This window comes from Harpia harpyja, chromosome 2 (genome assembly GCF_026419915.1).
Source record: "Harpia harpyja isolate bHarHar1 chromosome 2, bHarHar1 primary haplotype, whole genome shotgun sequence".
Lineage (NCBI taxonomy): Eukaryota > Metazoa > Chordata > Aves > Accipitriformes > Accipitridae > Harpia > Harpia harpyja.
In genome coordinates this window covers 72,661,355-72,675,534 of record NC_068941.1, presented here as the reverse complement: position 1 = coordinate 72,675,534, position 14,180 = coordinate 72,661,355, and the positions used below count along the sequence as shown (strand labels likewise).

At 45.4% G+C, this 14,180-nt stretch overlaps 1 protein-coding gene across 5 annotated transcripts in view; it reads right to left on the bottom strand.

Annotated features, from left to right (window-relative positions):
* LCORL (ligand dependent nuclear receptor corepressor like) overlaps window positions 1–12,929 on the bottom strand; it is an 89,187-nt gene extending 76,258 nt beyond the window's left edge. For all 5 annotated transcript variants that reach the window (XM_052780390.1, XM_052780388.1, XM_052780387.1 and 2 more), the window contains exon 1: window positions 12,722–12,929. In XM_052780390.1, coding sequence (XP_052636350.1) covers window positions 12,722–12,878 — 157 coding nt within the window. In that variant the 5' untranslated portion in view covers window positions 12,879–12,929. The remainder of the gene's footprint in view (window positions 1–12,721) is intronic.
* Window positions 12,930–14,180: the final 1,251 nt, after the last annotated feature.

Here is a 14,180-nt window from a genome sequence, read left to right as displayed (position 1 = left end):
GAGATGATCCAATGAAGTGACAATTCACTGCCCAGTACAGTCTAGTATTAGCAGCAAAGAAAATCAAGAGAATGTCAGAGGAACTTCAAAATATTGAGGTACTGAGGTGGTAGAATTCAAGATGATTACTAAAAGCAAGTACGTATTAAGCTAAACAGTGGCAAAAGCAAATATTCATATTACCTAGACAGTAATGGGCTCTGAACTGACTTATCACGCAAATTTTATCTTGGGGTTTGAATACACAGTTCTGTGAAAGGATGAACTCTGTAAAGGCATGTGAAATGCTTTGACTTCTTAAAGGAAGATCTTCTGCATTGTTCCCTGGTTTATCACCACACAAATACACTTGTATCACACATCAGTGTGTATCTTGAATACATGTAGTTCTAGTTTCCCCATCTCAAGAAGAAAGTAGAACTAAGAAAACACAAGAAAGGAAGGAAGGAAGAATGATCAAATTTAATAAACAGCTTCTCTACAAGAACATGTAAGAATTCTTCAGCTTGGGGGATGACCAAGGGAAGATAGGTCAGGTCTTCAGAAAAAAATATAATTGGAAAAACCCCAAAACCACATGAATAGGAAACACCTTTGCCATCCCTTGCCTTTTTTAAGTAATGGTTTCATATGGTGCTTCCACTTCTTGTTTTAGGACAAACAGAACAGTCGCATTAAAAAAACATAACCAGGGGACACCAGAGATCCACTGAGGCTTTATGTTGCTTCGAAATCACACACCCACACAACAATAACTTATGGTAGGAAAATCTAGTAAATCAGTTATAAAACCAAAGAAAACTGTTTTTCTCCCAAGGATCAAGACAAGTGTCACTGAAGGCTGGAAGATATTTCAGATATATCATTATGTATTATTTTTTTTCCTAGCAGTCCACCAGTGGCTGCAGACAATAAATCCTAGACTACGCAGACTTGCTCTGATTTAGCAGAGCTGTTCTTATCTGATGATGCAGAGACAGATTATTATGACCCCCACTCAACATGGTCCAGACCATACTTTGTTTGAAATACTGTTTAGCATGACTCTGTAGAACCCATTCAAACTGGAACAGGAGGAAAGGAAAATACTCAAACAGATCACAAGAACAGAGAACTTATTATAGCCTCTACACTGCAACTGGGATTGTACCACAGTGCAGACAGTAAACTTTGGACAATATCCACTATTAACAGCTTGCACAAGCTTGTACATTTGTAGCTACATTTTTTTCACTTGTCTGTGAACTACTTGTTTAAAATTCAAATCCACTACAGCAACTTTTGAGTCATTACTGCTCATTATCTATTAACACCCAGTTTTTACCATGTTAAATAAGCAATAATATCTGAATAGGAATAAACATGGAAGGCGAAAGAGGAAAAATAGAAGGGAAAAACCCTAAATGACAGTGTTGCCACAATACATAAAAACCTGGGGATAAATTAAGGCTAGAAGTGTCCTAACTTCTAGCCAGAATGAGTTTGGGATCCATTTCCAAAAAAGAACAATTAAGTCCTTCCAAATGGCTACCGATTAGTATGTGAAAGACTAATGACAAGGCAGCAGACTTCTTGACCTGGCAAGATTGCCAGAGACTGACATTTCCTGAATAAGGTGGTAGGAAGATGCATACACCCTTTTTCCCCCAAGCACCATGAGATGGCATATCTAGCAGTAGTACATATAGAAACAAACAGATGGGATTAGACACTTGGAGGAAGACATCACATAAGTCTCCTGGACCAAAAGATGGAAAGTTTAAATTTGCCTTGGTGAGCATGTTTGTGGTGTAATGCAAGTCAATTGTAAAGACACTCCATATAAAAACATATAAAAACCAAAAGCTGAGAGAAAACTATCTGTGGAGACAGATGAAGTTGTAAAAATTGTTTTCATGTCACTGACAATAAATAAAAGGAAAGGTTTGGAAGCAAAGACAAATGGGTATTTTTAAGGAGAAGTCAAAGATAGGAAATGACTGCTTATGAAAGTTGAAGGGCGGAGAGATAGGGTGGTCCAGGAAGAATAAGAAAATTGAAGGAGCATGAACCAGAATCACAGGTAAGTCCACAGTCACCGCATTATTCAGCTGGTAGCACAGCAAACTTTTGAGACCAAGTTTGGCACAGTTAGCACTACAGCCCTTATATAGAGCAGTCTAAGGCAGCAGTGGATCCTATTTTTCTTCCCCCTCATCAGATGGCCAACACCAGAATGACCTACATCTGAACTACAGGTCACAAAGCAGTAGCCATTTGATAATCCTCCTCCATATTCAGATTAGGAGGCTTAATAGCTACACTTAGGTAAAGTCAAATCTTCACATTTAACTGGGCCTTGCTGTGGCACGCTCTCTGTTCTGTGAGCCAAACTGACAGCTGCAATCACAAGCTGGAGTCCTTTAGGGCAGTCTTCTACAATCTACATTATATACAGCAGCAATATTAGTTCCCTGTTAATCAAAAGATATCCAGCAGTTTCACACCAGTAGTATTTTAACCTGGCATTATGAAATGGTGTCGTGCTTTTAGAATGGAAAATAAAACTTTTAAATAAGATGCACAAAGATTTTTGACAGTAGTTATGAAAAGCAGCAGCATATTCAACCCTAGATTAATTACACTGCCCTCTGACCTATTAGTGGCTCAGCAGACTAGGAATGCACTAAATCTAGTTTATAAAGCAATGGAATTATGATGGTGAGAGATATTATTCATATGTAAGATTTTAACTAGCTTTTAATTAAGGTGATTTGAAGAAGCTAGGAACTGTGGAATGAGGAAGATAAGTATTTATAATCTGAAAATTAAGGATTTTTAGAAGTAGTCAGTAGCATTTTAGAATAAAACACATTGCAAACCAACAAATTTTTCCACTGAACAGCTCTTTAAACATGAGTAATCAATCCCTAGGTGCCACAAAAGCTAGGATGCCTCATAACTGGAAAGCAGGACCCTACCAAGTTATACAGAAACTGAAAGCTGAGGAACATAGTTAAAGAGGTCACAAATTCAGTGAGCTCTCGTTTACCAACAGACTTCAAAAAAAACAAAAATTCACATCTAGTGACATTTACCCAACTCTCACTCCTACAACACATGCTGCTATGGAGATGCAAGCCTGGATGGATGTTGAGAACCAAACACAATTAAAAGCAGCAGCTGAGACTCCACAAGAATTTTGCAAAGAATAAAGTATTTATCTAAGAAGGGGTTAATCCAGCTTCTCAAGATACTACACAGGAACTTGGTCTGTGCCAGAAGTGAAAATAAAAAGAAAGATGACAACCTGACACACGGGTCTTTGATCTGCAGAGTCACATGCTGCTGACCACACCCCATAAAAAGGAATTCAACCCCTACTGCTCAATGCAATTCTGCAGATTCAGACAGAGCCCTCTACTCTTTGTAACAGATCTTCTACACCCCTACAGGCAGAGCCACTACCATCCATCTTCCCTTCCCTACTCTCTCCTCCCTTCTTCCTGGCTTCTCTATGCCTTTAGTGGATGGAAGGATAAAGTGGTAGATTAGCAGTGGGGAAAAAAAAAAAAAACACAAAAACTTTACACCCTTAAACAAGGTTGGTTTGTTTGTTGTTTTGTTTTGTTTTTTTTTTTTTCTTATGTATGTATGGTAGCTAAATTTATAATGCCATCCTATTTTTCAGAAGTTTGATACTGGACATGTGAATCACACAAATTCAGTTCTGTTCCAACCTCTATCAGTGTTCCAACCTATCTTATCAAAGTTCCCTCCAAGCACATGGAAGAGAACAAGGTTCAAGAATGACATAAAAGACAGTGGTCCTAACTGGGATGAAGAATTTTAAGTTCGTGAAGTCTACAAATCTCTGGCTGACCTCTACACTTTACATAAACACACTAAACTCTAAAGGTTAGAATAACAACCTTGTTCGAAGCCCTGATACTTGAGTCATATTTAAGAAGAAGGGATCCATTGTAACTATTCAAAACACCCATATAATACAGCTGAAAAATAAAAAAGACAAGGGCGGATAAGGGGAAGAGGTACTAATTTTTCCCATTTCACCTGTAGGCAGTACAAGCCCTGGCTACTTGCCAGTAGCTGGAATACAGCTCCTCAAAAGCATATACTGATCTGATAATAATAGAAGCATGTCATGCTGATCAATTTATTTCCCTTATACAACTACTAGTACTTATTACCATAGCAAGACAGTTCAGGAGACTCAACTAACAGAAAAACAATCCAGAGCAACAACAACAAAAATCACAGTAGGCCCCCCACGACTAGCTTAAAACAGAAGGGCAGTTCACTGTTACATCAGACAAGTTCCACTTGTGGTAGGTTGACCCTGGCTGGACACCAGGTGCCCACCATAGCAGCTCTAACACTCCCCCGCCTTGGCTGGACAGGGGAGAGAAAATATAACAACAAAAGGCTCACAGGTCAAGATAAGGACAGGGAAAGATCACCCAGCAATTACCGTCACAGGCAAAACAACAGACTCGACTTGGGGAAAATTAATTTCATTTATTGCCAATCAAATCAGCGTAGGATAACGAGAAATAAAACCAAATCTTAAAACACCTTCCCCCCCCTTCTTCCCTGGCTTAACTTTACTCCAGATTTTCTCTACCTCCTCCCTGCCAGCAGCACAGGGGGACAGAGAATGGGGGTTGCAGTCAGTTCATCACACATCTCTGCCACTCCTTCCTCCTCAGGGGCAGGACTCCTCCCTCTTCCCCTGCTCCAGCATGGGGTCCCACCCATAGGAGACAGTCCTCCACAAACTGCTCCAGCATGGGTCCTTCCCACCGGCTGCAGTCCTTCAGGCACAGACTGCTCCAGCATGGGTCCCCCACAGGGTCACAAGTCCTGCCAGAAAACCTGCTCCAGCACAGGCTCCTCTCTCCACGGGGCCACGGGTCCTGCCAGGAGCCTGCTCCAGTGCAGGCTTCCCATGGGGTCACAGCCTCCTTTGGGCACCCACCTGCTCTGGCGTGGGGTCCTCCATAGGCTGCAGGTGGATATCTGCTCCACCGTGGACCTCCATGGGCTGCAGGGAGACAGCCTGCCTCACCATGGTCTTCCCCACGGGCTGCAGGGGAATCTCTGCTCCGGCACCTGGAACACCTCCTCCCCTTCCTTCTTCACTGACCTGGAGGTCTGCAGGGTTGTTTCTTACATGTTCTCACTCCTCTCTTCAGCTGCCGTTTCTGTGCCCGCCACCAACTTTTTTTCCCTTCTTAAATATGTTATCAGAGGCGCTACCACTGTTGCTGATGGGCTCGGCCTTGGCCAGCAGTGGGTCCATCTTAGAGCTGGCTGGTATTGGCTCTGTCAGACACAGGGGAAGCTTCCGGCAGCTTCTTACAGAAGCCACCCCTGTAACCCTGCCCACTACCAAAACCTTGCCACGCAAACCCAATACACACTACAAAGGGAGAACAAGCAGAAAGATGTTATTGTCAGTGGTACTGTATTCTTGCTCTTGTCAACAATCTTGTTGATTAGGATGCTGTTCAGCCAACTTAATTTCCAGCTCACTTCAACCCCCCCCCCCCAAAAAAACCCTGCTGTTAAAATAGGCAGTTACTAAAAATCAGAAACCTTGTTCTCTCCAGTAAAGCTACTTATACTTGACTCAGGAGAAAATGCAGGTACGTAGTAAACCTGATTAGGAAACCAATCTAAGTTAAACTAGATCTGACCTTTTCTTTCCTGTTCTTCCTCCTGCCATGTTTCTCATCCCGTTTTCTAGGTTAGTGTTAAGCTAGATTAGTTTTACAGTCTAGTTTGTTGAGCTGTTTAATAAATGAATGCTCATACCAGTTGACATAAATCATGAAGGTAGGTACAGTGAGTCCAGAAAGACAGACAATAAAATCATGTTATGCATCAAAAAACACCCCCCCCTCCAAAAAACCAACCCCAAACCCCTAGTTACCAACCTCAAACATTAGTACACAGTTAGTTGCTGAATACCAATTCAAGGGAAGAACTGAGACTGAGTTGCAGTGACAATATCTGTACTCCACATTTTCAGTTTACACAAGTTCCAGCTTAGGAAGCTTTTAGTGCCTACAATGTAGAAAGGCTATCAGAGTTTAAATTTCTCAGCTCACTATCAGCCACATAAAAAGTAAACAGCTACCATATAAGAACATACAAAAAGAAAATTCAAGCCATGCCTAAAAACATTGACAAAGATTACAGCAGTTCCTGGAACACTTAAAAATTGAACTGCTTCCACATACCAGTATCTAAACATAAGGAACACCAAAACCATAGTCACCGGTTTTATCAACACTACTGAAGATACGTATATCTACTTGCATGCTCTGCAACACATTTCTGTTCTAAGTGCAAAGAATTCAAACAAAGCATTGCTTGCATCCCACACAGTCCATGGATTAGTCTGTGTAGCAGGTACAGTTTTGTCTTTCATAATTTTATGCTCCATACATCCTTAAAATTGCAGGTTCACAAGAGATCAGTGAACTAGTAGTACTGCATCTAGTGCTAGATACACAGAACTGCCCCCCCCTTTTAAACTAAGCCTCTGAGTGTCATTACTCTAACTTTTCTTGCAGTTTTCCCAAGTAAAAACGTCTCACGAGTCAAACATAAGAAATCCCTTCAAAAACACATAATGACAGCAGTAGGCAATTACTTCTGAGAGAAAAGCTGATTAGTTGAAACAGATTGTGAGAGGACATGGAAAAGAAGCTGATTTAACACTACATATTTGAAACAATGATAGTCCAACACAAGCAAAACAAACCCCATGTGTTTTCTCTTGTTTCAATCTAAAGACATTTAATGTGATACATATACCACAGCAACTTCCAATGACATATATACACACACTGACCATGTTTTCCTCTTTTGTTAACCTGCTTAGTTCAGGGGAAATCAGGATGGTACTTTTAGCACTATGTTCCATTCCAGGCAGCTGACAGTGCCACAGGCAACTAAACCAATCCAATGGCTTATTTCTGCTATTACCCATCCTGCTTCTGTCACACAGTCCCACCCCTGTCCTTGTGCTAGCACCAGCATCCATCAGACTTTTTTTTTTTTTTTTTTTTTTACAAGCCCCTAACTCCTCTCAACAGACAGTTGACCATCTACCGAGTTAAAACAGATCAGACAGGGGTCCCATGAGCGCTGATGCAGGAATACAAGCAGCAGGAGCATGCAGTCAGGATTGTGATTTCTCCTTTCTGGTCATAGTTCTGAGAGACTTGATGATGCAAGGTGGCACTTTACTGTATTGTTAGACTGTGGTTTCATAATAAGTGTTCAACACTAATGCTGACTTGCACACCTGCCTCCAATACTAGTTTGAGCTATTCCCTTACATGATACCATCTTCCCCCACTGCACCAAACACTGCTTGTGAACCTGTGCTGTGATTCTGATCTAGATTTAATCCCCGTTCTTCTTCCAACATTTGCAGTAACACCGAGATTACTTCCTTGATCTGTTTTACACTGGAATCACTCCAAGAGTTTCACATCACAGCTCGAAGCATGACAGATCCACAGGAACCCCTTACAGCAGTATTACTGCCCATCATATTGGATGATGGCACTACGGCCATAGCAAGCTCGTTCGCCGTTTAAAGAAGCTGGAGTGCCAAGGAAGCAAAACAGTTCAAAGCAGGTATCATTTTGAAGTCATTCTTGCATACAGTCTGTTAGTGGCTTAGCAGGTAATAGAGCATCAAGCCATCAAAACAATCACTAGTAGACAAGAACATTACAGATGTATAGTAAAATAACTAGTTCTGCTAGTACTACTGTAGCAACCATGGAAAAATCACCTACAACCGCAGCAGTATTACAAAAAAAAAAAAGTGACACTAACCTACTGCAAAATACTTATAGCCACAGCAAAAGTGAGAACACTTCTGCATATTGTGGGAATAAAGACATAAACTACTTAATGCAGGAGTGTTGCAAGTGTGGGGATAATGTCAAATAGAGTAGCTATAAATCTTTTGCTTGGGGAGGAATTCCTCTTCCTGGAAAGTGCACTTGAGAGACAGCTTGTTCAAAAATAGTAAACAGGAGCAGAAGTTAAAATATTTAAAAAAAAAAATTTAAAGTCTAGAGCCATCAAAACAGAATTAGATGCACCAACACACCCTAGCTTAGAGGGAAAAAAGTCTGGAAAAAAATACAAGAGCAAAGAAATATTTGTCTGCTAGATTTCAGAAGCATACAGAAATGGATTTTCACTTTGATCAAATTTCAGTTTTCATAAGAAAGTAATACCGAGGCTATTTCCTGTCAAGTGTGTGCCCTTGAGCTGCAGCAGAGGAACAGTAAAACTTCTACCCTTCCCCTCCCCCCAAATAGCAATGTATTTATTTTTTTAAAGTAGTTGAGATACTATTTTAAACTTTCATTGTGAAAATGAGGCTTTTATATTTTCACAATACAATGCGAGGCCCTACCAAGAAGATTACAACATCCATTACTGGAGTAACCTGGCACTTTCCATTAAAGAGCCTTAAGTTACTGCTCCAAACTTTACCCACAGAATACCGTGATAACGTAGTAAAAAGCACCGCCTCATGCTGAAGCTTTTTCTTGCACCCCAGCAATTACTAGGTCTCTCCTCTGTGCCTATTCATGAAAGTCATGGGGACTCAATGTACTTGCGATCACTCTACCTGTAAAGTTCAAATGAAATCAGTCAGTGGGATCAGTGGCCGCTTAGAAAAACTGCACAAACCCTTTTTCTTAAGGCTGACCACAGTATGAAGCTAGACTTTTATAGCTCCATACTACCAAAGCCTCTCAATCCAATGGAATGCATTTAACCAATTCACATTACAAAGTTTTAATCAAAGAGCACCAAAGAGCAATTTTCAACCATTCCAATATTCACCTCTATAAAATATCTTGCAATTTAAACCACCATGGAACTCACTGCTGGCTAAATTAGGTACTTCAACTCTGAGCTTTCTGGCGCTTTTCCATAAACACAGAAAGTGAATTAGGGTATTTCGTTAGTTATGTCACAAAGACTGTACCTAGGACAAAACATACCAGTGAGCGCTGCTATAAACAGTACTTGTTAGCACATATCATGCATGCTGCAACAACACTGACAGAATCAAGATCTTCAGGTGCCTTCTAAGAGGATCTAGTTTTGAACTGATTGTCATGCAAGAGTTAGGTACATCCATCAGCACAAGTCTAGGCATCTTAGGAATGTTAGTGCTCAACATAACACACACAAGACTACCATCTGAACAGCCATTTTATACTGAACACCTATTTAGAATTTCTGTGAATATATTCCATTCATTTACAATGTTAAGTCTTTTGTACCTCCAAATGTTTAGATACCAAGCAAGAGAATTCTCAGTAATATCAGTGAAATTTTATCACTGTTTTTCTTCTCAAATTCTTTAAATGCTTGAATGTTTTGACCTGAGACTTTAAATCATATTCTGCAGGTCACGAATTAATATAATAGGCTAGCAAAACCCAAGCTTTTAATTCTGAAGACCATGCAAGCATTCAAGTCTGCAACCAGGTTTTGACACACAATTCAGCAATCAAGCCCTTCGTGCAGAGGCCCCTAACCATCACTGACCCTCAAGCAAACAGTATACTGCAGGCAGCTGAGCATTATTTCTGTCTCACTGTTGCGGATATGAACAATCTGTTGACTATGAGCCTCAAGCTGAGCAATCACAGTCTTGGAAGTATTATCTCTGGCTCAGTTTACCATTTCCATAAAGGAAGTGGATGAGGAATCCTTTACAGATAAAGGATTACAAAGTGCTCAAGTGACTACACTACAGAAATGCAAATATCAAATTTAGTATCAATAGAGTAAATAATACATGACATCAAAGTAAAGTTGTTCATCTAAAGGGTTTAGCAGAAACAATATGACACGTTCAAGGAGCCTGTACTTTCTTGTTTCGCTCTCTGAACATAACGCTTGACAAATGATAGTCCACAGAACCATATCACCTTTCAACATTTTTTTAATTAAAGAAATGCTAAAGGTAGAATGATCCGAAATGGTTTTTTTGTTTGTTTTAGGATTGACAGGAAGCTAGTTCAAGAACTGGGGGGGGGGCTACTACTTTACCACATTGTTTTTCTCACTTTGCTACAAATGTATGATTCTTGAGAAGGGCAGAGAAAGAAAAAATTAAGTTATGCCAAATCTACCATATTCACCACTCCTACCCCCACCATGTTGCTGTTTCAGCCATCAACTTGACAATTGTTCAGACCTTCCAGTTAATACTAACTTTGTTAGACTCTTCAAAACCTTAGGAATACTTTGCCAAGTGAGAACAATGAACCATTTTTACCTTGGAAGTTAATTTGAGGTAATGTAAGAGGTTATTTTACAGAAGGTAACGCTACAGAATTAACGCTACAGAATTTCAAAGGAGTAAAGAAAAAAAACCAAGCCACCCCAAACCTGTTAAGTGTACTCTACCTCCACTATCCTGACCACTCACTTTCTTGCCACTTTGTTTACACTTTCACTCAGATAAGGGCTGCTCAACAGGCATGCCAAGTAACAGTTCTTAACCGAGATAGCTCTTGACTAACTATTAAACCACAACCAATATCCTTCCTCCTTAGCAGTTGCTAATAATTTCAGGGCTCCTTTCTATTAACTGAGTTTTGCATCATGAACATACAAAGAAATCATATTGTAAATAACACTTGTTCCAAGAAGAAGAAAACTAAGTGTGAAGCAACACCACAGTGCAATCAGTGTAAAATGTCAGTAATTATGTTACTGGTTTTACACTTTGCAGTTCTCAGTAACAGAGTAACCCAAAAACCAACTTCGAAGAAGTTCCCTAAACACAACAGATCTGCCCAGCAGAGGACCCAACATATGGTGGAATTTTGTCTTACGGAGCATTCATTACATTTCTTTGCAGTCCTTGGCAGCGTTGGTCATGCTGTGCAACTGTGTTCCCTGAAGACATCTGGCGGCATACCCTTATCACCTGAAACTCCCTTCAGTCATCAATTGTCAAGCAGACTTTTAGGATTTTAGTTTACACTTAAAACTGAAATGCCATTAAATAACAGGTAACCAGAGGAACGGCCGCTTCTATGTTCTGAGATATATCGGTCCATCAGATTTAACAGTTTGTCACAGCATCTATGCCAATGAACTAGCTCTCCCTATACATTTTAACTAAACTGCACTCTTTCCACAAGAGGCATTATATAATGTATTAGTGTATGGAAACACATAAGCATTGTTTTCCTAAATCATACCATAACTCGAACGATTAAAAAGACAGTACAAGCATACACAGGTATCATGATATATGCACAGGTGTTATAACGGGTGTTTGAAAGTGTTATTGGGGCAACACAGCAAGAACAAGAAGTACATGTGCACGAAGCAGCTACCAAGTTACTGAAAAGAGGTAACCCCCCCCCCCCCCCCAAACCCGGACAAAGCTAATCGCCTGTAATTGTAAGTGTACCTACTTGTTAGGTGTTTACTTCTTACTTTGATCTCGTCTCGAGCACAGGCAGAAACACTGAATGAATCGCTGCTCACCCTCCCGCTTACATCTTAGATGTGTTTCCACCGCTCAGCCATCAGGGAGGATCGGTACTGACACTAGCATACTACTTGAAGATCAAGGATTTTACCTATTTCCCTAAGAAGGGAAACGTCTGTTGAAACGTTACAAATAAGCAGTTCCTGCCATCGAAGTGTTCACCCCCCCCCCCCCCCCCAACAAAAAAACCCCAACCGAAGCGTCCCCCGCCTTGAGGTGGCAGCGCGGCGGCGGCGGCACACGTAACACATGCCAGCGCTAAAGGCGGGCAGCCTGCCCGCAGGAAAGGGGCAGGGAAGCGAGGGCAGAGGCGAGAGCCGTTAAGCCGGCAGGCCGCCGCGGCACGGGTATCCGCCGGGGCGGAGCGGGAGCGGCTCCGGGCTCCGTCCCCCGCCGCCGCCCGTCGCCTCGGCCGGGCTCTCCCCGCGCGGGAACGCCGCCGAGGCGGCCGCCAGGGACCGCGCTCCCCCGCCCAGACACGCGGGGAAGTCACGTGAGCCGGGGGGGACCCTCGCGGCACGAGAGGCACCGGGGCAGCCCCCCGGCGGGGGCGAGGAGGAGGCGGAGGGCGAGGGGAGAACTGCCGTCGCCATGACAACTTCCAGGGGGGAGGGAAAACTTCAAATCCCAACCGTCAGTGCAGGAGCGGCTCCCTCTTAAAGGCGCACACACACACACGCTCTCACACACAGGCGGGCTCCCTCCCCCCCCCGCCCCCCAGGCACTGGCGATGGAGGAGGAGAGGAGGGGGGCAGCCACCGGCACTCACCGCGCCAACGACGAGATGCCGAGACAAAAGGACCCGAGCCGAGAAAGGGTCTCGGTCGGCGGCGAAGGGAGGGACCGAGCGGCCCCAACCAGAGCCCCAACACCCACCCTCCGCTGCCTGGAGGCGGCTTAGGACCTTCGCTCTCCCCCACAGACCCCGTCTCCGCTTCCGCCCTCCAAGAAAGACGCCGGAGCCGCTCCTCCATCCCCGCTCCCCCCCTCCGCCCACCCGAGAGAGCCGGGCTCGGGGCGCCTCGCCCGCTCTCCCCCGCGGAGACCCCCGCTCCCCGGCTCGCCACCCCCGTTCCCCTCAAGGACCCCACCACCGGCCCCTCCCCCCCCCCCGGCCGGGATACCCCGCCGTCCCGTCCCCCCCTCTCTTACCCACACAGTGCATGAGCCGGTGCCGCCAGGAGTCGAGTTCTCGGCGGACTCCCCTGCGCTCCGCCGTGCAGCGGGGGCTCCGGCACTGGGAGGAGGCGGCGGCGGCGGCAGGAGGAGCGGGAGCCGCGGCGGCCATTCTGTCTGTTCCCTTTTCCATCTGCCTCTGACCTCACGCCCGCTCATTTACATACGAGCGCGCGCTCCCCCGGCTCCTCTCCCTCCCCCCCCCCTTGCCTCGTCGAGCGCGTGCCCGCGCCCCCCCCCCCCCGCCCGCTCAGGATCCGGGGCGGGGAGCGCGCGCCGCCTGGCGGGGTGATGGACACGTGCGTCCGCTCCCCGCGGCGCCCCCGCCCCGCCGCGGGCCCTCCCGGGCTCCAGCCCTCCCCCCCCCCTCTCCGCGGGCAGCGGGCCGGTTCGGTAACCGGGCCGAAACCGGACACCCCCCCCCCCCCCTCCCTCCCCGCCACCGCCCCGTTTCCCATCGAGGTCCCCCTGGCCTACAACTCCCGCAGGGCAGCGCGCCACCTGCTCCGGCCCAGCCAGGGCGGGCAGCAGCGATGCACGCCGGGAGTTGTAGTTCGTTGAGGGAGGGGGAACGGCACCCGCCCGCGAAGCTCTTCCCACCGGGATGACCCCTCCCCACCCCCACCCCCCACCCCCGCCCCGGGCGGTCCTTCCTAGGGCTCCACGCTGCCTGACCCCCAGCACCGCAGGGCGACCCTCGACCCACACCTCCCGGCACCGCAGCTCGGTGGGAGGCAGCTCCGGGTTCAGAGGATTTCAACACGCGGCGCAGGTCTCGCCCTCATCCCACGGTGCTGCCCCGGGTGCTGCTCGGAGCGGGGCTTGCTCGTGGCCCACCGTCCCCCCTGCAGCCTCTTCCACCTCCTCGCCCACGCCTGACCCCCCGGAGCCGCTGCCCATCGTGGCAGTCCGTCCCTGCTTCCATCCCTTATTCCACCACCTGCGTGGACGTGGCTGTCGCGCGAGGGAAGGCACAATGCTACGCCTTCCCAAGTCGTTTGCCAAATTCACTCTGTCGGGAGATTTTCAAAGTTCTCTAAACTGCTGCTCGGTTCACCAGGCTGTTTTTAACGGCTCTGCCTTCAGCCTGCTCTTCGTAAGGGTGTTGATCACATAGAGCCAGACAGGGCGGTGTGCTGGGGACCGGCATCACGCAAAACAGAGTGTTACCTCCCACCCCCCCTTTTGGAAAAGGCTAGCATGGAAACTAGAAGCAAGTCGGTTTCGTTCAGTATCTGGGAGCACGCCTGAGAAAGCTTGCTATCAACCTATGAATGACTTAAGAACTAAAGTCAGATTAAGGTAACTGCAAGAAACTTAACACACAAACGTCAGACTGGATTACTTGGAGCATCTGACAACCGCTTGGGCAGTCAGTTTTGCTGCTCTGCACACAGCCACCCTCATGCTTTACCTCCAGACTCCAGCACAAGAC